At 52.5% G+C, this 26,284-nt stretch overlaps 1 protein-coding gene across 2 annotated transcripts in view; it reads right to left on the bottom strand.

Moving 5' to 3' along the window:
- Positions 1-339: 339 nt before the first annotated feature.
- CTNNBIP1 (catenin beta interacting protein 1) overlaps positions 340-26,284 on the bottom strand; it is a 57,199-nt gene continuing 31,254 nt past the window's right edge. For both annotated transcript variants that reach the window (XM_066270499.1, XM_066270500.1), the window contains exons 3-6: positions 23,489-23,607; positions 22,887-22,977; positions 959-2,650; positions 340-916 (exon numbers count right to left, since the gene is read on the bottom strand). In XM_066270499.1, the coding sequence (XP_066126596.1) occupies positions 2,592-2,650; positions 22,887-22,977; positions 23,489-23,584 (246 nt within the window). In that variant the 5' untranslated portion in view covers positions 23,585-23,607 and the 3' untranslated portion in view covers positions 340-916; positions 959-2,591. The remainder of the gene's footprint in view (positions 917-958; positions 2,651-22,886; positions 22,978-23,488; positions 23,608-26,284) is intronic.

Genomic DNA, 26,284 nt, shown 5'->3' with positions numbered 1-26,284 from the left:
CAAGGGCATGCCGGAAGATTACGGACCTCAGTCTAATCTAGGATGATATTAGGGATCTCCAGGTCAAAAAGGGGGCTCAGCCTTCCTAGAGCTCTGTCAGCTGGGCTGGGTCGATCCAGAAATGCTTCCAGATGCTGAGCTCTACTATAGATCACAGACAAGTCAACTAGCAACCTGGTGTTCTTGCCCCTCCCCCACCTCCTTCTGGAGGAGGGGGCCCCAGCAGGACGGCCTGTATGCTGTGTGGAAATCAGCAACGCAACCAACTCTGAGGGAGAGAACCCAGCTCACGCACCACGCTATTAAAAATCTTTATTGCTAATTTTTTTCTCCAACAGATATATTTTTAGTTGAAATAAGAAGCCATGGCAACATTTTAACTTCTCCAGAAGATGAGTGATCAGGGCCATCACTGTCACAAGAGGGAGGCCCGTGACCTTGACAAGGACAGGCTGGGGCAGAGAACACACATGAGCCAGGACATGGCCCTTTGTAGGAGCTACAGGTACAAAGAGAGGAGGCGACCAGCAACACTGGCACCTACACCTGATAACAGATGTTACAGCCTGGGGGGAGGACTGAAAAAACTCACTTTTCCCTGCAGGCTCAGCTGGAGCTACAGGCCACCAAGCTGAGTGAGTGTGCTTATGAGTGTGAGCTCACCCATGCACATGCATACACACGCCACCACCTGGAGGAAGATGCTCTGAGGCCTCTGCTGGGGTTCCCACAGTCCTTGACCCTGGGGATCAATGGCGTTTGCAGTTAACAGCCAGCTGACCAGAGCCAGGGGCCCATGTGCGGAGGAAGACATGATGTCTAGGCTGTGACATTCGAGTCCTCCTTCTGCAGCAAGACTCAGCACAGTGTGAACCTCCCTTTGACCAGTGTGAACCTCCCTCTGACCAGTGTGAACCTCCCTCTGACCAGTGTGAACCTCCCTCTGACCAGTGTGAACCTCCCTCTGACCAGGGCTCCCCAGGGCTCGGGCCTAGGACATGTGGCATGCAGCCCCCGTGCCCAAGCCCCGAGAAGGGGCAATGTGGCTGAGAGTCTTCTCCTGGCTCTGGCTACCAGGGCAAGAATGGGTATCTACCTGAGGGGAGGGCGGAGGCTTCCATCCCTGAGGCCTGCATCTTCCTCTACTCCCCACGCAGACCCCACTCCTGTGAGAGATGCGCGGGTGGGCAGCTGGGAAGACGTGGGGTACCCCCAGCCATTCAAAGACCGCAGCTCGGCAATGTTTCTGGGGCCAGGGTTGAGGACCAGTCTGGCGGCCCTTGGTCAGCACAGCACTTCATAAACAAACTGTGACGCCGTTCCCTTCCAGGCTGATGTGGACAGACCCTTCAGAAATCAGTGCTGTGAGAGGCACAGGCCGGGAGGAGAGAGCCCGGTGCTGGCCAGGACCTATTGTCCCAGTGAAAGACGCCTGGAGGGCCTGGCTGGGGGAGGTCAGGGGTGGGTGTTTGGAGCCAAAGGACTTGTAGGCTTTGTGAGCCTCCAGCTGGGGTCTTTGTGTGGGTCCAGACTCCCAGGCAGAGAACTGTGCTGCATTGTGGGGTCTCAGCCCTTCACAGGAGGGGCCCCAGATGGGCCCCAGGGAGTGGGACGTGGAGGAGGGCGTGGTAGAAGGACAGAGCTGCCCAGGGAAGCTCAATTCCTTTCTCTTCCAGGGAAGCTGGCTGGCTGCCAACTCTTGGAAGTGATGCACATAAGACTTGGCTAATGGTCGGTCACCTCTAAGCTCTGGGCTGCTCCTTCAGGACAACACTAACCTCCTCAGGGGCCCCCTGCTTGGGGTCTTCAGGTCTCCTTGCTGGTGGTGCCAGGAGTGGTCATTAAAGCAAATGCATTTTGCAGTGGACCCCGGACTGCAGAAGGACTGCGTGCAGCGGGGTTGCAGGGAGGCCACGGCAACGAGATTCATGGGTGAGCCAATGGGAAACCAAACACAGATAATGCAAACACAAACAAAACACGTGAAAGCAGCAAGGTCTGTGTAATAAATATTGCAAAGCTCACTTGATTTCTTTCTTTTTTTTTCAAGTCAAATATAACAACCAATGTCCCAAACCCTGTTTTCAGCATTCAGAAGAGAGAGAGAAGCTGGTGCTATCAGCAGAACACCTGCAGACAATCAAAGGGAAAAAAAAAGTTTCCCATTAGCCAGCCAATCAAAATCCTTTTCCAGTTTGAGTAGCCAATCAGACTTCTTCACGTTCCTAAAAAGTGACCTAAATAAAGCACCAGAGCTCGGAGAGCTTCCTGGGGAAGCCATATACTGAGGCACCAAAAAAAAAAAAAAAAAAAAAAAAAAAGAGTCAGAAATAAAAATAAAAGGTTTCTGTTGGTCTAGATTTAAAAATAAAAAGGTTTCTTCCTGCAGCCAATCATAAGTCCGTCCCTTTAAGCCAATCATAACTGTACCACTGGTGTTTCCCTCGATGCCAGCCCCCCGAGTGGCGGTGGGGTGGGGTGAGGTGGGGTTTAGAGGGTGGGGAAGGTGACCTGCTGCCACTCAGCCGGAGGAGGTCCACACAGATCTCTTGGCCTTTGCCAGCTTTCAGGGTGTTCCACGGGGTCTGTAGCTACTGCCTCCGGTCCTCTGTCTCCGACCTGGAAAACGCCATCACCACGTCCTCTGCACCTGCAGGCCAGGGGGAAAGAATCGCTGGATGGGCCCCGAGCAGCGGGCTGCAACCCGGGGCCAGGCAAGGGGGCTGTGGTCCTCAGGTGCAGTGTCAGTCCACCCCAGTGAGGTGCTTGGCGAGCAGGAGGTACTTTCAAGGAAGCCCACCTCTCCTCTAGGCCTTCCCTGCAGCCTGCCAGGGCTGCGGGCAGCAGACTGAGGGCTGAAGGCTGAGGCCCAGGCTTGCTCAAGGCGACACGGCTCAAAGGGGTGTGTGAGGACCCAGAGCTGCTGGTCCTAGAGCAGGGCCCTGTGCACATCTCTTGCTCCAAAGTCACGAAAGCTTTGGAACCTCCTTTTTCCTTCCTTTCTTTCTTTCTTTTTTTTTTTTTAGAGAGACAGACAGACAGACAGACAAAGAAAAAGGGAGAGATGAGAAGCATCAACTCATAGTTGTGTTACTTTAGTTGTTCATTGATCACTTCTCATACGTGCCTTGATCGAGGGGCTCCAGCCAATTCAGTGACCCCCTGCTCAAGCCAGTGACCTTGGGCTTTGAGACAGTGACCTTTGGGCTCAAGCCAGCAAACATGGGGTCATTTCTACATTCCACACTCAAGCTGGTGACCTCAGGGTTGCAAACCTGGGTCCTCAGTGTCCCAGGCCGACACTCTATCCACTGCCCACCACCTGGTCAGGCCAGAACCTCCCTTTTTCTTCTTAAGACTCTTGTCTTGATCCCTTTGAAGGACCTTGCTTGTTATGATTTCTAATAGCCACTCCCCTTTGGCCAAACGCAACACCTGTGCCAAGGAGCATGGGCAGACCCGTTTCCAGCCAGCAGTTGGGGTGGCTCCCATTGAGATAGATAATGGTTATAATCCTAATGATTGTTGTTTTTAATCATGGATGTGAGAATCTGGTCCAGGCGCTCATGAAATCACTTCCTCTGTCTTGTTTTCCAAAAGACAGGTTCTGACATGCAGCCAGAAAAGGCAGGAGGAGGAGGGAAAGCGCCTGAAATACTGACCTGCCTCCCCCACCCACAGCTGCTGGAGGAGGCAAGAAGGAGCCCACCAAGCTGCAGACCCTGTAGGGCAGGTGAGGGACTGGCAGGTCCCACTGCGCCTCCTGGGCTTTGCCCTCCCTGAGTCCTGCCACTTTCTCCCTTTTTCTATCTTTTTAAAATCTGGTTTCTAAAGTCTAGAATTTTTATTGATTTCAGAGAAAGAGAGGTGACGTGGGGCAAGAAGCATCAGATTGTAGTTGATTCTTGAATGTGCCTGAAACGGGTGACCTCAGCATTCCAGGTCAACGCTCCATCCTCTGAGCCACCACAGGTCAGGCTTAGGGGAGGTCTTAGGGCTCTTTTTTCTTGGATGCGACCAGAACAACAGTCAGCTGCCCGTGGCCTTTATGACACACTTCTCCTCTGTACTAACTGGAGGAATTCTCCCGGGAGGGAGGACTAGAACAGCAGACACAAAAGGCCACCGAAGGGCGGGTGGTGGGCGGCGCGCAGTGCAACTTCTGGCCTGTGAACAACAGCGCTGGGGAGAACATGAGACCCCGCCCTCCAGGCATGGGGTGGCCGCTTGGTCCACAGCCCAGGGCACTGTCCTTCACACTGCAGCCTCCTGCTGACCTCCGTCCTAACTGTCCAGCCTCGTGGACAGTAGAGGGGCAGCCCGCCACGGGGGATGCAGAAGAGAGCCTGTCTACAGGGTGGAACAGGGCAGAAGGGCACCTTCCACCTGGCACCAGAGCACAAGGTGCTGGAACACTCACCATGCCTTGATGCGCTGCTCAGCAGCTCACCTTGAAAAGGGGAATACGGTTCTGGAAAGAAGCTCAGATTGTCTGACTCCTTGGGAGGGGATTCCTTTGCCTGGGAAGCTTTACAGATCCTTCCCCCATCTTCTCAGGGACAGTCTGTTCTCGCCTCAGTCCCAGGACCAGGCACTATCACCGCAGCAGAATTTTTCCTAGCAACCACGGACTCCAGGATTACATCAGACCTGCGGCAGCTGAGCAATTACCTAACAGATGCCGCTTTTCCTGTGCTACTCTGGCTCGCTCATTAGTGGGGGGCTGGATGGAGGCCATGAGAGGGAACTTGTCAGCACAGGACGCCTGGGTTGCAATGAGCAGTGGCAGCCCACTTGCCCCTGGCCTGTCCTGGCTCGCCTCGGAGGTTTTCTCACAGGGATCTTGGGCCTCTGTCCTGAGCTGCAGTCACAGAAACAGCACCTGCTGCCTCAGCGCATGGGGGGAATGGAGAGTTGGCGGAGGGAATGGCACTGGCTTCTTGGAGGAGCCCAGACCCAGGGGCCAGGGCTCCCAACACCACAGCTGCCCAGTGTGTACCTAGGCCCCACTCTGAGAGCTGGGGAAGGAAGTAACCTCTTCAAGGTCACACAGGGACTCCAATGACTATTTAACAAGACACCTGAAGCAGGGCATTTGCCAGAGTGCCGCCGTGCCACACTGCTAGCTGGTTACCCCATCCCTGCCTGGGGTGGGGAAGGCTGGAAACTGCAGCTGTCACTCCTGGAGCTGCCCCCTTGTTGCTGGGCCAGGTGCGGAAAGGGCCCACAGAGGTGCAGCCTCCCCAGACCCGGCTCTGCTCAGGGACCATGCTGGTCCAGGCCGCACCACCGGGATCTGCTTTCCTCTGAGACCCAAGGCGGTCGGCCCTTCCAGAGCACTCTGAGCCATGCTGCCCACCAGCTGGCCCGGCACCTCTCACTCAGCGAGGGCCTGACCGTGGCCCTGGTGGGCCTCTAGGGGAGAACGCACCTTTCCTTCTCCTTTTCTCTATGAACTGTGGGCCAGTTACCTAACAGGGATGGTGAGCTGCTCAGTTAGTTATCACGATTCAGGCTGTGAGAGCCTTAGAGCCAGGAGGGACCTCAGAGGATGACCACAGCCCTTCTCTGTTGAAGGTCAGCACGTGGTCTCTCTTGGGTGCTCTCCCTGTTGTGGAATCCTGGGCTCAGAACAGGAAGCCACTGCACAGATGCCCATGGCAGCAGGCCCAGCCCACGGCCTCCAGCAGGGAGCTAGGTTTCCTATCCTGTGTCACAGGTGAGGCCATGTCCAGCCATTGGTGCTCTGCTGACACTGTCTGCACCCAGGAGGAGCTCCGCCCTTCTCTTCCCACCAGTTGGGGTGCATACAGGAGGGAGAAGCTGATCAGTCTCTCTAACACACTACAAGATAAAAAGGGCCAGTACCAGACAAAAGACATTGCAAGAAAAAAGAACTACAGCCCTGGCCCAGTGGCTCAGTTGGTTGGAGTGTTGTCCCAGGGTTGTGGGTTTGATACCTGGTCAGGGCAGGCAGGAGTCGAGCAATGAATGCGTGAATGAGTGGAATAACAAATTGATGTTTCTCGCTTTCTCCCTTCCACTCTCTCTTAAATCAGTCAATAAAATAAAAATAAAGATCTATAGATCAGTATCTCTTATTAATATAGATATTAAAAATACCTATGATATGAAAAAATACTAAAAAAAATACTAGCAAACTGAAAAAAAAAACCACATAAAAATAATTACATACTCTGACCAATGAAATTTATCCCAGGAATGCAAGGTTGGTTTAACATCAGAAAATCAATTAATGAATAGAAATAAACCCCAGAAACCATATAATCATCTGAATAGACACAGAAAACACATCTACCAAATTCAACACCTCTCCATGATAAGAAACATCCAATACACCAGGCATAAAAGGAACTTCCTTGATCTGATGAAGGGCATTTACTAAAAACTCACAACTGTTATCACATGTCATGATGAAACACTGAAAGCTCTTCCCCTTTAAGAGCTTTTACCATATCTATTCAATATTGTGTTGAAGGTTCTATCAAGGGCAATTGGGCAAGAAAAAGAAATAAAAGGCATCCAAATTGGAAAGGAAAAAGTAAAACTATTTTGCCCACTACAGAGCCTCAAGAAGTCTGCCTTTGCTTTTATCAGTGTCCCTGGTCTAAATTCTTTTATCTCAGAGATAAGAACTCAAACTTGTCAGTAACAAATGGAACAGAATTGAGAGTTCAGAAATGAATTGACCCATTTATGGTCAATTAAGTTTTGAAATGGGTGCCATGGCAGCTCAGTGAGAAAGAATTGAACAAATGGTGTGGGAACAACTGGATATTCTCATTAAAGGATGAGACTAAATCCTTACCTCGCACCATATCCAAAAATTAACTCAAAATGACCAATGACCTAAGTATAAGAGCTAAAGTTATAAAAACCTTAGGAGAAAATATAGGAATAGATCTTCATGACTTTGGGTTAGGAAATGGTTTCTTAGATATGACAAAGTAATATCAAAACACAAGTAATAAAAAAATAGATGATCAGGGCTTTGCTGAAATTAAACATTATTTATGCTTTAAAGCAGTGGTCCCCAACCTTTTTTGGGCCATGGACCGGTTTAATGTCAGAAAATATTTTCGCCCTGGCTGGTTGGCTAAGCGGTAGAGCGTCGGCCTGGCGTGCAGGAGTCCCGGGTTCAATTCCTGGCCAGGGCACACAGGAGAGGCACCCATTTGCTTCTCCACCCCTCCCCCTCTCCTTCCTCTCTGTGTCTCTCTTCCCCTCCCGCAGCGAGGCTCCATTGGAGCAAAGATGGCCCGGGCGCTGAGGATGGCTCTGTGGCCTCTGCCTCAGGTGCTAGAATGGCTCTGGACGCAACAGAGCGATACCCCAGAGGGGCAGGGCATCGCCTCCTGGTGGGCATGCCGGGTGGATCCCGGTCGGGCGCATGCGGGAGTCTGTCTGACTGCCTCCCCGTTTCCAGCTTCGGAAAAATGAAAAAAAAAAATATTTTCATAGACTGGCCTTTAGAGTGGGATAGATAAATGTATCACGTGACCAAGACAAGTGTCAAGAGTGAGTCTTAGACGGATGTAACAGAGGGAATCTATCTGGTCATTTTTTAAAAAATAAAACATCATTCAGACTTAAGTATAAATAAAACAGAAATAATGTAAGTTATTTATTCTTTCTCTGCAGACCAGTACCAAATGTCCTACAGACAGGTACAGGTCTGCAGCCCGGGGGCTGGGGACTACTGCTTTAAAAGGATTCTATTAAAAGAGTGAAAAGGCAACTCATAGAATGGAAGAAAATATTTGCAATGCAAATATCTGGTAAGGGGTTGGTATCTGGAATATATAAATAACACAACTCATTAATAATAAAAAGTCAGTTCTGGCCAGTTGACTCAGCGGTAGAGTGTCGGCCTGGCATGTGGATGTCTTGGGTTTAAATCGCAGTCAGGGCACACAGGAGAAGCACCCATCTGCTTCTCCACCCATCTCCCTCTTGCTTCTCTCTGTCTCTCTCTTCTCTTTTCCTGCAGCCATGGCTCAATTGGAGTAAGTTGGCCCCAGGTGCTGAGGATGGTTCCATGGCCTCTGCCTCAGGCGCTAAATAAAGAATGGCTCTGGAGCAAGGGCCCCAGATGGGCAGAGCATCGCCCCCTAGTGGGCTTGCCAGTTGGATCCCGGTTGGGGCATATGCGGGAGGCTGTCTCTGCCTCCCCTCCTCTCACTGAATTAAAAAAAAAAATTATAATAAAAAGTCATACAACCAAATTTTGAAAATGGGCAAAGAACCTAAATAGACATTTCTCCAAAGAAGATAGATGAATAGTCAACAAGCACATGAAAAGCTGCTCAACATCATTAGTCATCAGGGAAATGCAAACCCAAACCACAATGAGACACCACTTCACACCCACTAGGATGGCAGGAATCAAAAAGAGACAATAACTAGTATTAGTGAGGATGTGGAGAAATCAGAACCCTCATTCTTTGCTGGTGGAATGTCAAGGCGCAGCTCCCAAGCCTGCTCTACCCACAGCCTCCCCCATCTCAGCTGGTGGCTCTTCTATTTTCTCATTGCCCAGGCCAGAAACCCTGGGTCTTCCTGCTCTCCCCACCCTCCCCACACATACTCCACATACAACACAGCGGCAAGTCCTACTGACCCTACTTTTATTTTTTATTTATTTTCTTTTTAGCAAGAGAGAGAGACAGAGAGACAGATAAGGACAGACAGACAGGAATGGAGGGAGATAGGAAACATCAATTTTTTGATGTGGCAACTTAGTTGTACACTGATAGCTTTCTCATATGTGTCTTGACTGGGGGCTCCAGCAGAGTGAGTGACCCCTTGCTTAAGCCAGGGACTTTGGACTAAAACCAGCAACCTTTGGGCTCACGCCAGCGACCATGGGGTCATATCTATGATCCCACACTCAAGCCGGTGATCCCACACTCAAGCTGGTGAGCCCACGCTCAAGCTGGCAACCTGAGTTTCAAACCAGGGTCCTCTGTGTCCCAGGCTGATACTTTATCCACTGTGCCACTGCCTAGTTAGGCGAACCTACTTTTAAATATATCCTGACTACATCACCATTTCCCCTACCACCACCCTGGTCCAGACCACTACCCCTCACTAGCCTTCTATACTCCCTTTCCTGCCTTCCCTCTCTGGCCCCTGATGGTCCATTTTCCACACAGTAGTCAGAAGGAAAAACACAGGTCAAACTTGCCAATCCTTTGCTCAAAACTCTCTAAATCAGTGGTTCCCAACCTTTTTTGGGCCACGGATCGGTCTTTAGGGTGGGACGGATAAATGTATCACGTGACCAAGACAAGCATCAAGAGTGAGTCTTAGACGGATATAACAGAGGGAAGCTGGTCATTTTTTAAAAATAAAACATTGTTCAGACTTAAATATAAATAAAACGGAAATAATATAAGTTATTCATTCTTTCCCTGCGGACCAGTACCAAATGGTCCGCGGCCCAGGGGTTGGAGACCACTGCTTTAAAGCTTTCTTATTATAAGACGTCTCCTCACACAGAGTAAACTCCAACTCTACATGTTGGCCTACAAAACCCAACATGATTTGGCCTCTGGATGCCTCTTTACCTCCTCTTATCCACCCACCCCTCCTCACTCCACTTCAGCAACATGGGCCTCCTAGCTGCTCTCAGGCACAAGCAGTTGCACCTCAAGATCTTTGTACTGGCCCTGGCCGGTTGGCTCAGCGGTAGAGCGTCGGCCTGGCGTGTGGGGGACCCGGGTTCGATTCCCGGCCAGGGCACATAGGAGAAGCGCCCATTTGCTTCTCCACCACCCCCCCTCCTTCCTCTCTGTCTCTCTCTTCCCCTCCCGCAGCCAAGGCTCCACTGGAGCAGAGATGGCCCGGGCGCTGGGGATGGCTCCTTGGCCTCTGCCCCAGGCGCTAGAGTGGCTCTGGTCGTGGCAGAGCGACGCCCCGGAGGGGCAGAGCATCGCCCCCTGGTGGGCAGAGCGTTGCCCCTGGTGGGCGTGCCGGGTGGATCCCGGTCGGGCGCATGCGGGAGTCTGTCTGACTGTCTCTCCCCATTTCCAGCTTCAGGAAAATACAAAAAAAAAAAAAAAAAGATCTTTGTACTTGCTGCTTCCTTTGCCTCATAATCTTCCCTAAGTCTATCTCACAGCTCTTGTACTTCATGCCAGTCCCTGCGCAAAATCCCCTCCTCAGGCCCTCCCTGACCAATGGTGTCTCATGTCAATCAGGCCACTGTAGTCTGCCTCAGTACACTCAGCACACCCAGAGTTACATACTGATGTGATCTTTGTATCCCCACTGGAAAGTATGTTCCATACGATCAGGGACTCTGTCTTGTTTACTCACATATCCAATGCACTAGGGAAAGCTCCTGAGATACGGGAAGAATTGTTATCTTATAGATGAAGAACCCGTAAGCTCAGAGATAAATCAACTTGGTGAGTCGGTGGCACAGGGCGGACTGGACACAGACCACGTCCATGCCTTCACCACCACTACACACAACCGTTTCCTCTCCAGGAAGAACTGACTTTCCCAGTCACCCAGAGCACTGTGGCTGCTCAGACCTCCGGGCAGAGACTGGATCAATCCACCCATCCCTATCAGAATGGAACCAAGGCCCAGGATATAAAGAGAAAACAACAGAAAAGCAGCCCCAAGGTGCCTTGGAGAAAATTCAACATGGAACAAGTGACACCCTGGGAGTAGCCCCACCCCCAGACACCTGTCCCATTCCCCACCCTCGCGCTGGCCCGTTGCCTGCCAGACACTTCCCTGGTCCCATGCCTCACTGGCTGAGGAAAGCAGGGCCAAAATGATGGGGAGGGCATAGCTCTGAACCAGGGCAGGGCACCCAGAAGGCGATCCCAGGCCACGCCCAGTGACTGCTCTGCCCCTTTAACAGAGCCCAGTCACGTGAGTGGGGAGAGAAAAAATGACAAATATTCAGGAGCTTACAAAAGGGAAGCTGGCCCCTAGCCGGGGGCGGGAATCAGACAATGGGGTCACTGGTCTGTCTGCAAGCTCAGGATGGACTCACAACAGCAATGGAAAGCCCAGAACAGGCTCCACACCCCAGCACCAGCCCGGGCCTGCGTCCGGGCTGACTGGAGGGATCTACACATTGCCATCAGCAAGCCTGGCTCACTACAGGGCACTGGGGTGCAGGAGCCAGTGTGGTTTGGAGAAAGCCCCCAAGGCACTCAGACATAACCCCCACCGTCTGGACAATCACTCTTGACATTTCGGACTCTCAGTTAATGTCTTTCAGGGATCTTATCATCAATATACCAGACACCGCAGTCTGTTCCCAGAATCGCCAAGACATACTCCAGCTCCAAGGTTACAGCGGGGTCAGTGATGGGGGTGAGAAACAACGGCCAGAGGGACCCAGAGTTGGCCGCAGCCCAGAGGCCTAAGGCTGAAGCAGGGCACTCCCCCGTTCCCTAGGCCTGGCTGGGAAACCCTGGAGGAGCGCCCGCACTTTTCCAGGAGCTCGAGCTGTCTTGGAGCTCACAGGAGCAGGCTCAGGCCTCAGGGCAGACAGGGACAGCTCCCAACAATGTTCTCCCTCTCCAGGAGGGACTCATCGGAGTGACCAGGTAAGGAAGGAAGGGCCAGGCCTCCCAGCCCTCTGTGACAGCACAGCTTCTACCGCTCCACCAAAGCACCAGGCTGCAGGGAGACAAACTGACCCCAGAGCCCTCCCAGCTCCAGACCCCGCAAAGTCCCGCTCAGAACTGCCACTCAGAGGCGGTAGGGAAGAGAGAACAGCCCTGAGCACAGGAAATGGACACAAGGCACAACATGCCTGGTTCAGCTCCCAAAGGCCGCCAGCCTCTGGCCCCACAATCTAAGACATAGTCCTGGAGATGTCACCAGAGAAAAGGGGTTACTCCCAGAAGCAGCATCAGCTTTGGGGAGGGGTGCCCATATCACCCAGTTTGGAGCCATGGGCTCCTCCAAGCCCAGCCACCCATGACCAGGTACTCTGAGGAGAGGAGCCCCTCTGAGACCCTGACAGCCCTCGCTGGCCAGGGCTTCCCAGGACTACTCCGGGGTCAGATATGCTGGGGCAGGGATCTCTTGACCCTGACCTCCTAAAGGGCCAAACACCTTCTGAATGAGGGCAAACCACTGAGGTCTCAGAAATGCAGAAATACAACCCTAAAGCCCCAGTCTCCAAATTCCCACACTACTGGAAGCGGGAGACAGCAGAGGGTGGTGACTATGGCTGAGCGCTTCAAGGCTGTCCAGGGAACCCAACCTGTCAGGCCCGGCCACACTCCATGCTCACAGCCACAGGCTAGGGAGGGAACATGACCACACACTCCTGACGTCTGCCCTTTCTCTGACCATATGATTTTGGGTTGAGGCGCCTCTTCACCAATGACCTCATTGACTAGCTGTCAATACCAACTAGAGTCTGCTACCCGGCTACTAAAAACTGCAACGGCTCAGCTGCCAGCTCTGGGGAAATGAACCAGGTGGCAAGACTCCTGGAAAAAGTTCCCAGATGCTCCTCCACGGGGGAAAGTTTCCACGGGGAGAGGGCTCAAGCACCACCCTGGACTAGGCCTCCTCCCACACAAACTCTGGCTGGCTGGGCAGTACTCACTGTTTTTAGTAGCCACAGCTTAAGAGCCTAAGGGCTCTATACATCTCAGCTCTGGTGCTCAAAGTTCCCACGGGATGGCTTTTACCCAAAGACAACAAGATACTGGTTGCCATGGCGACAGCAGCCTTGATCCACCAAGGTCTCAGCAGCCAAAGCAGGCTCCAGACTTGGAGGCACCTACTGGGCTCCCAGCTGACAACCCATCTCCAGGCACCCAAGCTGCTGGAAGGTGGGGTACATGGTGGCAGAGCTTGGAGCCAGCTCCCAGCAGGGGTGCTGGGCCTCCTGACCAGCCATTGCAGGCCCTTCCCAGGCTTGGGCTATCTCTGTGGACTTTAGTACCTTAGGGCCTGGTTCTGGGCCTGACCCTGCCTACTTGTGTAATGCAGAGTAAGTCCTGGCACATCCTCCTCCATTTTTTCATCTGCAAAACATGACGAACTGCACCTATCCTACACATCTGAACAACCAGGACAACCTCTACAGCACAGAGCATCACAAACAGCCTTTTGTAAGGTCCCAAGTTGGGATCTACCATACCTACTCTTCTCTAATCCAGATCCTCCCTGCCAAACACACCTGCTCTCATCCCAGACCTGCTCCCCCAAACCTACATCACCCCCTCCCACCCTCTACACCCACTCCCCAATCCCAGCACAGACACTCTACCTCTGGGGTTTGTCTTCCCAGATGAGGGAGGTACCCATTCTCCTCTCTCTAATTCTTTGATCTCCCAAAGTGTAAGCTGTCCTAGACCAGAGAGCTTGGCTGTGCAGGAAAGGGACAGAGTCTAGGAGGAGTGCGTAGATCTCTCCAGGGGTCAGAAATGACCAGGTCTTCAAAGTGCTGGCATGTTCTCAAATTCCAGCAGGCATCAGAATCCCCTGGAGGGTTATTTCAAATGCAGATTCCTAGGCCCATCTGATTAGGGCAGGGCCCAGGAACCTGCATTTTAAACAAGTATGCTCGGTGATTCCTGCGTAGTCATCTGTGATCCACACTCTGAGAACTCACTGCTATAGACTGTCCCTTGATCTCCACTCCCCACCCTGAGCTGTTGTCCCTTCTCGGCACACATTCTGAAAGAGACATCTGTCCTCCTGCGTCCACTTCCTCGCTTCTCACTCCCTCCCCGGCCTCCAGAGAAACTGTTTTGAAAAAAGCCACCACTGACCTCTTAATTATAAGCTCAGGGAATCCTGGCAATGACCCTGCTGACCCTCCCGCTGTCCTCCATGCTATGCTGAGTTCCTGTCCTTCACTGTGCCCGCCTTCCCTGGACAGCCTCACCCGAGTCCGTGCCCCATCCACACCCACACTCACACCCACACCCAGTCCTCTGTTCGCGCCTTGCACCCACACACCCACCCCTCCGGGACATGCACAGGCCCCTCCCACTCAGAACCCCACCCACCTCACACACTGGGACCTCATCTCCAATCCCATCCCCACCCGTCCAGTCAGCCTACAGGCTCTCAGCCCTAAATGTCCTGCCTCTGAAGTGCACATGCATCTCTTTCCCCCTGACATCACTGGGACCTTGCAGCTGTCGCCCTGCCTTCCCCTCCGCCCCTGGCCTCTCCCCAGCACTCACTTTAAGTGGAAGACAATGGACATAGCATCTCCTCGTCAGGCCATGGCCACCCCTTGCAGTCTTCATAGTAAACTGTCTTGAGCTCATTTGCCTTTCCAGCCACTTACCACCCACCCGGCAACTGCCACGCAGGTCCCTCAGGTGGACACGTAGACACTCAGCACACGCTCCGGCTGGGCAGGCCCCAGGGGCACCTTTGGCCTGTGACGTGGTCCCCCCTAGGCATCCCACATACACACACCCACGCATGCTTCCAGTCCAGCTAACGGCACCTCCTTCCCACAGCTCCAGAGGTGAGTTTCCTTCTCTCGGGATCAGTCCTCCTGTGGTCTGCATGCCCACAGCTCTTTACACATCTGTCCTGTGTCTGCCCTGCTGGACCAGCAGCTCAAGGGTGGGACTGTCACCTGGCACCATGCCTGGCACACAGATCCATGGGCTAACATGAGGGCCAGTGCCCCAGCACTGGGAGAGCAGCCCCTTGGTGCCCTGGTCCGAGGCCGAGGCCGCCTCTGTGGGGTGTCTGGGAGTCAATGAGCCCTACACAGGGGCTAGCAAGCCCATGTTCTCGGTCCAAAACCACAGGCCCCACTACACCGGCGAAGGAAACGTAGGAGTCGCCCTTCACAGGCCGGAACTGGAACATGGAATTGAGCAACCAGCCTGCGTTTCTGCACATTCCTTACCCTTTCTTGGATTTTTATTTTCTACAACACAAATTACCACATACCAAGGCCTTCTGGTTGATTTTTCAGTTGGATTCCATGTGATTTTTTTGGTTCAATTTTATTATTAGGTTACAGGTAATTCTCATGTAAGTGTTGATTAAAGTTAAAAAAGATTAGCTTCCCATCCCATAGAGTGGAATCCTCTCGGGCCTGACTAATTTCAGTCCAGAGTTTGTTAGCACTTGGAGCCTCTGGAAGGAGCCTTGGTCCATGCAAGGTCCCAGCAAACCCCAGCCCTGTGCCCAAGTTGGACTGTGGGACAAACACCACGCAGACCCTGGCCCCACGGGGCTTCTGACGTGCATAGTAATGGAGACACAGCTCAGGAGCAGCAGGGAGAGCCGTGGCGAGGCCAGGGAATGCGGCGTGGAGGAAGCAAGAATGCACAGGCTGGAAGGGTGTGCGAGAGACTCCAGGAGAACGCTGGCTGTAAATGGAGAAGACGGTGCCAGCACGTTCACCAAGGGTGCCAAAAGGGTCACATGGGGTGAGCAACTGTGCAGCACTGAGCAACGGTGGGCCACCCCCGGGGCTGCTGGCTCCCTGCTGGTTAACCCACGGCCATGGCTACCTCACCAAGGTTCCAGTGTAACCCTGAGACCAAATGACCTATTTTAGGCTCCCTGGAAGCAAGCCCTGAGCCAGCAGCCTCAGCTTCCGAGGGGTAAAGCCAGCGAGCCCTGAGACAGCCCAGCTGGCTCCAGGTTGGAGACCTTCCCTGGAAAGTCTCTTACAGAAAGAGTGTGACCAGGAGGTGGCTGGAACATGCCTGAAGAGCCACTGTGCCAGCACCAGTTCCCAGGGCCAATGGGAGGGGAAGAGAAAGGACAAGAACTTCCTTAGCAACATGGGCCATGTCTAGACGGGGTCGTCCATGGCCTCGAGACACCCTGACAAGGGCCTATATGAAGCACTACATGAAGATGAGAGTTCTACAGGTGACTGGCTATGGGGGGCCCTTGCAAAGTGCATTGGGGGCCTGGGACCGGCACTCGCAGGTGCCCTGTCCCCTGTGCAGTGCTGGGGCAGAAAGAGACTGGAGCCCTCAGATAACGAGCACATTGAAAGGCACTGCAGAGCTCAGAACAACAAAGCAGTAGAAAACTTCCAAATTTTTTCTGTGCCCTCTGAAATATCACGTTAACCGCATAAACCATACCTGTTTCTCACGTAAAACACTGCTCTGCTTTAAAATGCATATGAGCCAGATCTGTGGTGGCACAGTGGATAAAGCATCGACCTGGAACACTGAGGGTGCCAGTTTGAAACCCTGAGCTTTCCCAGTCAAGGTACATACAAGAAGTAACTACTGTGAGTTGATGCTTCCTGCTCCTCCCCCTTTCTTTCTCTCCTATCTCTAAAATCAATAAATAAAATCTTTTTCTAAAATGCATATGGCCTCACTAGGTGGTGGTGCAGTGGATAGAGCATCAACCTGGGATACCAAGGACCCAGATTTGAAGTCCCGAGGTCATTGGCTCGAGCACAGGCTCACTATCTTGAGCGTGGGATCATAGACATGACCCCATAGTCACTGGCTTGAGCCCAAAGGTCACTGGCTTGAAGCCCAAGGTCACTGGTTTGAGCCCAAGGTTGCTGGCTTCAGCAAGGGGTCACTAGCTCAACTGGAGCCCCTCGGTCAAGGCACATATGAGAAAGCAATCAATGAGCAACTAAGGTGCCACAACAATGAGTTGATGCTTCTCCTCTCTCTCTCTTCCTGTCCGTCTGTCCTTGTCTATCTCTCTCTCTCACTAAAAATAAATAAATAAAAATAAATAAAATAGCCTGACCAGGCGGTGGCGCAATGGATAGAGCATTGGACTGGGATGCAGAGGACCCAGGTTCAAGACCCCAAGGTCACCAGCTTGAGCACAGGCTCATCTGGTTTGAGGAAAAGCCCACCAGCTTGAACCCAAGGTCGCTGGCTCTAGCAAGGGGTTACTCGGTCTGCTGAAGGCCCGCGGTCAAGGCACATATGGGAAAGCAATCAATGAACAACTAAGGTGTCACAATGCGCAATGAAAAACTAATGATTGATTCTTCTCATCTCTTTCCGTCCCTGTCTGTATGTCCCTGTCTGTCCCTCTATCTGACTCACTCTGTCTCTGTAAAAAAAAATAAAATTTTTTTTAAATAAATAAATAAAATAAAAACAAAAAAATGCATATGGCCTGTAAGTTAGTCCTAGAATTTATCTTAAAGTAAATGAAGATTTCTACGTAAGGATATTCAACGTGTGGCATACCCTGGACCCACACTGACCTTGAGCTTGTCACTGAACCTCTCCAGCCTGCTGATGCATCTTGAAAGTGGGCCCATTACAGCACCTGCCTCACAGGTCCATCATGAGGATTCACTGGGACATCCTTGACAAGAGACCTGGCTCAGAGGAGGACCTCAACAAATGTTTGCTGCTGTTATGATTAATAACAAAAATGAGGAATGAATGTACAATGGTAAAGGACTGGTAAAAAAAAAAAAAAATATATATATATATATATATATATGGTCTACCGGAAAGTTCTGTCCGTTTCTATCACAACAAGTTTCGACACGTAAGCATGTTTATTTGGCGCATGTGTGCCTCTCTATTTTTATCACTTAATGTATACATACTGACAGCAAATTAACTAAAACAAAGTTGATTCACATTAGTCTCATGTGTGAAGTGATAGTGTACCCATGACTACTGATAAAGTTCATTTACGCCACTGTAATTTTTACAAATTTCAACAAGGAAGAAATGCTACAGAAGCATGTCTGTCGCATCCACCATATTCCCCAGACTTAGCACCCTCTGACTATCACTTGCTTTTGTCCTTACAAAATTTTTTGAAGGGCAAAAAATTCAAAAATGAAGAAGATATCAAACAAGCACTGGTTCAATTTTTCGCATCAAAAGATAAAACATTTTTCAAAAATGGGATATACAAATTGCCCTCACGCTGGCAAGAAATCATTAATAATAATGGCAATTATATTCTTTAATAAAGTTTATTGACGGTAAGAAAAATTTGTATTTTGTTTTATTCCAAAAACGAACAGAACTTTCTGGTAGACTATATATATATATAGCACAGCCATGTGGCTGCATAGTATGCAACTGCTAAAATGTTTTCTTAAAAATTGCTTAAGGCCTGACCAGGCGGTGGTGCAGTGGATAGAACATCGGACTGGGATGCGAAGGACCCGGGTTGGAGACCCCGAGGTCGCCAGTTTGGGCACGGGCTCATCTGGTTTGAGCAAAAGCTCACCAGCTTGGACCCAAGGTCGCTGGCTCGAGCAAGGGGTTACACGGTCTGCTGAAGGCCCGCAGTCAAGGCACATATGAGAAAGCAGTCAATGAACAACTAAGGTGTCGTAACAAAGAACTGATGATTGATGCTTCTCATCTCTCTCCGTTCCTGTCTGTCTGTCCCTATCTATCCCTCTCTCTGACTCTCTCTCTGTCTCTGTAAAAAAAAAAAAAAAATTGCTTAAGAAGATCTTAAAATTATCCTAAGGTGTAAAAAAAAAAAAGATGTTAAAGTGGATACTAACATGTTTATAGTATGTGGTTCCAACTTTATGATGAAAATAGATGCATATTTTTAAAAGGCCAACAGGAAATTTAACAAAAGGTAATAGGGATTACAGCTGTGTAACAGGAGGCAATCCCTAGGCTTTCCAGCTGTTTCCACTTTGCCTGCTTTTCTACAATGACTGTCCATACTTGACAGCAGGCAAGATGATCAGTTGAGGTTATGGAAAGAGTAGCATTGAGGTTATGGAAAGAGTAGCATTGAGGTTATGGAAAGAGTAGCAGTTGACAATAAGGAAGGAATTCAGCGTTGCCCCACCTGCTCTGGAAGCTACAGCTGGGCCTTCTCAGCAAGGTGACCTTCCCAGAGAAGTAATGATTTTCTTTGGATCAAAGTCAGTTCTGCCTTGCTGTTGGGTTCACTTGGCCACCCTAAGGGACCAGGAGATAGTGCTCGGAGAATTGGCTCCATGTTTCTGCCTTTTTGGGGGACTGTGAACTCCCAGTTCCATAAATACAAGGAGTGAAATCACAGTCCCAAGCTCACGTAGCTCAGAGTTGGTCAACAGAGAGACCAGGAGAGACTCTTGACCAACCAAGAGACTCCCAGTGTGGGGGGCGGCACAGCCAAGGTACGCATGTGATGAAGCTTACAGGAGGGATAGGGGATGGATTCATAGAAGTTTATTGTTAAATTCCCTCTATGTTAGTTCATTTAAAACATTCCCTAATAAAAAGTCCTATATATTTTAATAACCAATGTCACCCCCAAAATTCAATAAAAGATGAAGTAAAACTAAAATAGAAAAAATTAAAGGAGGGCCTGGCCTGGGAGGGAGGGAGGGCGTGGAGAGCCAGTACGGCTCCTGGCAGCCAAGAGGCAAATCAGAGGCAGAAGGGTGTGAACACTCATGGCCTGAGGCAGGAGCTAAAAGCCACTTGCTATGGCCATTTAAGGTGCACAAGGTTGAGGTCGTGGTGTCGCAGGTGGGTAGGGGGTTTTGCTCCTCATGCTAAGGAGGCTGGATTCTATCCTCAGGCAGTAGAGAGCCACTAAAAGGTATGAAGTAGGGAGGGACCTGCTGATGTGGCCTTCAAAGTCCCTCTGGCTGTGCAGTAGGAACACTGCAGGAAGGGGGGGGGTGCTGGGGGGGGGTGAGAAAGCAAGACGCCAGTTAATTAGGAGCTGTTTGCAGTCATCGAGACAAGAATTAATACCATCTCAGACCAAAACGGGCTCAAACCAAGACGGACAAGACAAAGCAGATGTGAGAAACAGTAAGGTGGGAAAATCAAAAGACTTTGTCACTTACTAGAGACTCAGGGAAGACAGGAGGACACTGGGCATGTGGGTGGTGCATACGTCATGACAGAGGACGAGTGGGGATGGCTCTGAATCTGGATCTGCTGAGTGTGGGACATCTGCAGTGAGATGTGAGCAGAGAGCTGCAGAGTTCTGGGCTCAGCAGATGGGTCTGGGCTGAGGGTGCACTTCTGTTAACATCACCAGAGCGTATACGAGCTCCCAGAGAGAATGTACGAGACTGAGAGTCAAGGACAGGATATGGAGAAGACCACAATGACAAAGGGAAAGAGGGCACTCACAGGGGGTGGGCAGAGAGGAAGAAAGTGAGGGGGGGTATCATGAAAGATAAGGGAGGCAAAGCAGGGCTTCTAGAAGGAGTTTTTCCTAAGTAGTCTCAGCCCAGCAGAAGCCAGGGACACCCACCACTCAGTTCAGTACAGGGGTGCCACTGGGGCCCACTGCTGGAGCCATGCAGTGAGCCCCTGAGGTGCAGGCCCACGCTCTGGGTTCTCCGGCACCTGCCTGGATCCAGCCAATACTGAACATACGTTCATCAAGGGAAGAATGGCAGTGGGGGAGGCCAGGAGGTTCTGGGTGCAGGGTGAGGGGCCAGATAACAGTTGGCAAGGGATGCCAGCCCACTCTCCTCCACATCTAAGGAGGGCAGTCAGTGCGACTCCAGCCCCAGAGAGGAAGCATGTGCAGGTCTAAAGCTTGTGGGCAGGACCCCAGGACTGACGCCAAGCACAGATCCACTGGTGGGGTGACCTCGGGGCCCTACAGGGGGAACTGGAATAGCAATAGATTGAGGGTACCCAAGGAGGGAAGTGTGGGGCATTTGCTGAGAGACAGTGCCACCTAGTGGCAGGAGGCACTCACACCAGGCTTCTGTTCCTACGCCTTAAGGGGTCTTTCAGGCTGGGGTCCCCTGCCCTGGAAGCAGTGAGCCAGAGCTTTTGCCACATGGGCAGCACTGGAGCCTCTGACAGCAGCATGCCTGTGGCATCAGCTGAGGTCAGCTCTGCCAGTGGAGAAGGTAGGCAGACTAGAATTTTAGCTGACAACTATTTGACCCCACGGCAAGAGCAGAAATGTATGGCCCTGCTCCCAGGCTTGTACGTGCACAGTCGGAGACTGGACGGGTTGCTGTTTGCCTGTTGCTATCTTTGTCTGTGGTATTGTCAAGCACACAAGGAAATAACAGTACACCTGTGCAGCTCTTCCCGGCCCAGCCGCTGCCCCTCCCTCCCTCAGTCCCAGGCATTCTTGGGGCTTTTTGCAGCACCTGCCTTTCCTGTGAGGCTCAGATCAGCAGTGACTGGGGGAGAGGGGCAGTCTGCAGGGCACCCCAGCAGCAGAGAACCACTCCTGCCCTAGCCTCCCCAGACTCTCCCCTGGCTCCAGGTTCAGCCCCAGAAGCCTGCTTCCCAGAGAGAGATGTGTCCAAGGCTGGTCTGGCTGTCCCATGGACGCTCCACACTCACAAAGGCCCCAATTCTGGGCCCATAAGGCCACACCCACACACACCTATGACTCACTCCTGACTGCTCAGCAATTTCAGGCCAGGTGCGGTCACTGTGACCTCCTTACATGACTTGACAGAACTCATTTTTATTCTCAACTCTTGGTTTAGTTGAGCGAGATAAAGAGTTCTCATAAGTTCTCATAAAAATACTTTTTAGACTTGCCTTATTACAAAAGAACTGTGTGTATAATGTTAAAAAATAAGTTTTACAAAAAATATGTGATTTGGAAAGTCAGAGTCTCTGATACAATTTTACTCTCTATCCAAACTGTCTACTAACTGTGTGGTGTTCTTTCAGCCTTTTCTCTATGCGTGTGTATGTGCATGTGGGGGGAGGGGTGGATGTGCTGTATTCTGTACTGACACACACTTCTCCAGATTATCTTTTTTCCCATTAGGAGCGCTCTACTAGAGACGTTCTTAACACCCCGGCTCAGATTCAGGTTAACTCAGTGACCCAAGACCAAACAGGACAAAAGGAAGGCCCCGGGAACTCAAACATGTCAGGGCTTCGGGGAGATCTGGCTCAGCAGCCAGGGAGGGGACCTTTGCTAGGTTCCCACATCAGCCTAGAGAAGGGTACCCCCCTAAAAAATACCCTCGGAGGGGCAGGGGCAGACATCACACCCCTTGTCTCCTCCCCAGCTCCGCCCACAGCGCAGTCAGGACAGACAGGCTGCCACATGAGTGTGAACTGGGCAAGCTGCACAGGGCGAGCGGCTGTCCCAGGGAGCTGCCTGCGCCACTGGGACGTCCTGTACATTTCTGCTGAGTTAGGTGCACAGGCAGGGTCACACCCAGCGTCAGAGCTTGGGAACTGGGCCCTGCGCCAGGGCAGAGCCCTGTGACATCCAGGAGAACCAGGGCAACCTCAAGACAAGCAGCCCCATGGGCCAGACCTGCTCTTCTCCTTGGCCTTGCAGATGGGCAGATGCACCCCTCAGCACTCCACATATGGAGCCCCCTCACTCGGACATGCCACACTATATCACAGCCAATAATTCAAACGGAACATAGTAAGAACAAATGAAAATAATCAGAAAGAGGTGCTAGTCAGGATACTGGGCAACAGCGTCAGGATAAGCCTTCCAGAAAGAAGGATCCCCATAAGTGCCCAGCAGCCTCCTGCTGCTCCAGGACAGACAGTGCCGAACCCAGAGCCCAGAAGCGGAACTGGGCTGCAGGTTTGCACTTGGGCCCCTTGGTAGGTGGCTGCATGACCAAGGGCATAACTTGTTCCTTGCTGGTTAAGTGAAAGTAATACAAACAGTAGCTATCTATAATTAAATGAAATAACATGTATCAAGTACTTAGCACACGCCTACTAGACAATATACTCTGATGTTACTTACTACCATTCTTATGATTGGCTGAGGATACCCCCCAAAAAATAACCCCCAAGAGCACACAGGGACTTCCAAGGCCTTAGGGGCCCCTTCCAGGCACAGCCAGGAACACCCAGGCACCGTGTAGCCTGCACACAGGCCAGGTCCTAGCACACAAAAGCAGTTTCCCCCATCCGGGAGGGCTGCAGGGGTGCTTTCTATGGGAGCCACAGGGTACGGTGGGCAGGGCGTGGCCGCGGGCCCCCACTCACCCTGGTCGATGGAGTGCTGCGGCAGCTGGCTGAGTTGGCTGTTGACCACCCCCGCGTACGTGCGCAGGAACTCCTCCTCGCTGGCTGTCAGCTGCAAGGGCGAGAGAGCGGCAGGTGAGGGGCACCCTGCACTTCCGGAGTGAGTGCCTGTCCCACCCCTGAAATGTGGTCCATGGGGTTCGCCACTCAGAGCAGACCTGAGACTGGACCCTAGGGCAGCGCAGGGCCAGTAAGAAGGTGCAGGCCCTCCCTGGAGAAACGCCCCTGCATATCTGCCACCTTCTCAGTGTCTGACCTAACCAGCACCCCTCAGCCGCTCCCTAGGGGAGGAGACCCAGGGCTGGGAGGGGGAGGAAAGGAAGGTAGGACATCAGAACTCTCCCCACCTGGCCCAACCCTGGCCCAAAGGTGAGAATATTGCCCCAGTAGTGCCCCTGGAACTGGACATATAGACTCTGTGCTACATGTATCAGCCATAGAGCCAAACCACAGGCTCAGAGCACCCCCCCCCCAACGCGGGCTACAGGCATTGGCTACAGCCCCTGCTCTGCCCCACAGGCAACCTCCCTGGGGCCGGGGCTGGGCACTCCTCAGGCACTCACGTTTGACCCCATCTTCCTCAACATGAGCAGCACCCGGACCTTCTGCTGAATGTACATCTCCTCCGGACTCTTCCCGGGAGCCCCCTCCCGGTTCATCCCCTGGCCAGCTCTGGGGACTCCTGCAGAACAAGGACAAACACGAGGGGGTGTCAGGACGAGGCACGCCCAGCATAGGGTGCTGGGCAGGAGTTGTCAGGTGCCCACTATGCTGCAGGGTCTCGTTTCTGAGAGCCCAGAGCAGATGGCGGGCTGCCTTCTCCCCTTTGCCCCGCTGGCCCCATCCAGACGGAGCAGCTCCACCTAGCCCTGGCGCTGGGGGCCCCTCTGTGCGCAGAGCTGTCGGGCCCAGAGAGAGTGAGCTGACCCAGACATCTGGCCAGCTCTGCCTTCCAGCCACCCCCTCAGCAAGGCTCCTGTACAAGCAACAGATGTGCTACATAACCACAAAGTGTCCCAGGTTTTCAAAGCAAGCAACTCACACATGGAGCAGGAGTGGCATGACCAGAGGCAGGGGTGGGCCTCTGCCGGAGAAACTGTGGATAGTGCCCAGCCCCCAAACCCCAAGGCCACGCCGTCAGCCAAAGCCCCTGACAAGTTCAAGAGGCCAGCTCCTGGGCTGGGCTCCAAGGAATCCCTCGATGGGAGAGGTGAGTTGGGGCTGTGGGCACAGACACACGCCCACAGGCTCATTGCCATCGCCCGCACGGGCCCACCCCACCTGTCGGAGGGCAGCTCCTGCAGGCAGCAGCCGTGTCCAGGTGTAGTAGGGGCTCGACCTGCAGAAAGGTCCCAGGAGAGAGGTCCCAGGGTCTCCCCTCCAGGAGGAGCGGGTAGAGGAAACAGGCGTGGAGGGGTTTAGATTACATATTTCTAACTCCTGGATGAGTCAGAAATAACGCAGCAGCAGCTGGTGGGGTGGAGCCTCAGCAGCCCTGGTGCCAAGGAGCTGTGCTTGGAGGACCAAGGGAACTTGGTGGGCCAAGAACACTCCTCACACTGTCCATACCTTGGGGGCCAGCAGGCTCTCCCACAGGGTGGCTCTCCTGGGAAGGGCAGCTCTTCGTGCAAAGGGGAGACTGAGAAATGTGCCGGAGCCTTGAACAGCAGCTTCCCTGGAGGTCCCCTATCAACTGCTCAGTCCCCATCACCTAACAGAGGCCCTGGCCCTAGGAGCCCTCACAGTCGGCCAGCAAGCTGGCCAATTGGGGCTTCACTAGCAGCTATATATTTAGCTGATGTGACATGGTCCCCTTTTAGGGTCTTTCCTTCTGACACTGAAGCCCTGGGCTCCCTAGTCTACTGTGTACTCCCCTTCTACCTCCTTCAGGGACAGAAAAAGGTTGAACTGACAGACGGTACCTGGGAAAGAGCCGCAAGGTGCCCCAAGGCCGGTCTATGCTATAGAGAGGCAGCCCGCTATCCCCTGGGGCTGGTGCACAGAGTGTGGGACAAGCCCAAGTTCCTAGCTCAATGCAGCGGGAAAGCTCGGTCCTGGGGTTTCACTTCTCACTGCCTTCCACTCCCCCACCATGCCAGAACAGACGACACCATCCCCACTCCACCCTACCCCTGAAGGCAGCACAGTCCCCGCCAGGACCCCACAAGGCCCGCATGCTTCCCCCCACTCCTCCGCTCGCCGCTCTGCCTGCCGGGCCCCAGCCTGTTTCTATAACACACCCAGCAGCTCTCCTTCCCAGCAGTCTTTGCACTGAGTGTCCCTGGGGCCTAGAACTGGATTCTTTTCATCCTTCGTCTTGCTCAAAAACGCCTTCCCAGGAAGCCTTTCTGGCAGCACAGCCAGAGCACGTAACCCTGTCCTGTCCCACTTTTCTGAAAACACCTTGCTGAAGCGCCTGCTTTTGTCTCTTCCCAGCCTGACCGCAGAATGGGCCACGTGTGCTCCGCTCACCCCGCCTCCGGCAGGCCAGCACCACGCCTGGCTGGCCTAAGGAATACAGCCCAGTGGTGGGGTGCGGCGGGGAGCCCAGCCTGTTTGTCTCAGCCTCCTCATCCCTACAGCATCCACACCAGTTTAGGACTAAATGTTATCACGTTGAGAAAGTCCAAAGGACTTAATCCGGTCTCCAGAACCAGACTGAGCTTTTCCAAAGAACTCCTGTTTCTGAGTAGCTGTGGGATACTGTGTTCTCCAAGGAGATCTGAAATGCTCCATGAAGCCTCCAAACTGGGAGTGTGGGCTTGCAGGAGCAAACCTTCCAACTCTGTAATGTGGTCAGTTTGCTCTCCTTGAAAAGACAGCATGGAAGACAAGTGACCAGCCACTAGATGTCGCTACACACAAAAGACCCAGTGTTCCGGGGCCATCCCCTCCAACACCCCAACAAGCCCATCTGGCTCAAGCCCTTACTCTGATCCTACTGCTACAGACCACACACCAGTCCCAGGTCCCAGAGCAAGATCCTGTCATTCATTCAGGGGCTCTACAGGACGCTGAATAGCCCAGGAGCTGGGGGTCCTGGGTTCACGGTGGTTCGGAGCCTTTTCCTCACCACCCTTTCCTGACAGCCAAGTTTCCTCCAACAGAGATGCAGTCTCAGAACCAACAGGAGAGAGAGAGAGAGAGAGAGTGTGTGTGTATGCATGCACACACACATATGCACACCTGTGAATCATTTTACATGTAGTCTAGTTTTCAGAATTTTGCTCTGTCCAGCAATCCTAACCCCAGCATCCTATACAGATCAGTGTCATTCCATCATCTTCTAACATCGTAGCCTGGCCCCAGGGACCTCCTTCACTCATCAGTGATTACTAAGTGGGGAGTTTACAGGGTTT

Source organism: Saccopteryx bilineata, chromosome 3 (assembly GCF_036850765.1).
Source record: "Saccopteryx bilineata isolate mSacBil1 chromosome 3, mSacBil1_pri_phased_curated, whole genome shotgun sequence".
Classification (NCBI taxonomy): Eukaryota; Metazoa; Chordata; class Mammalia; order Chiroptera; family Emballonuridae; genus Saccopteryx; species Saccopteryx bilineata.
This window is presented reverse-complemented; position numbering and strand designations above follow the sequence as displayed.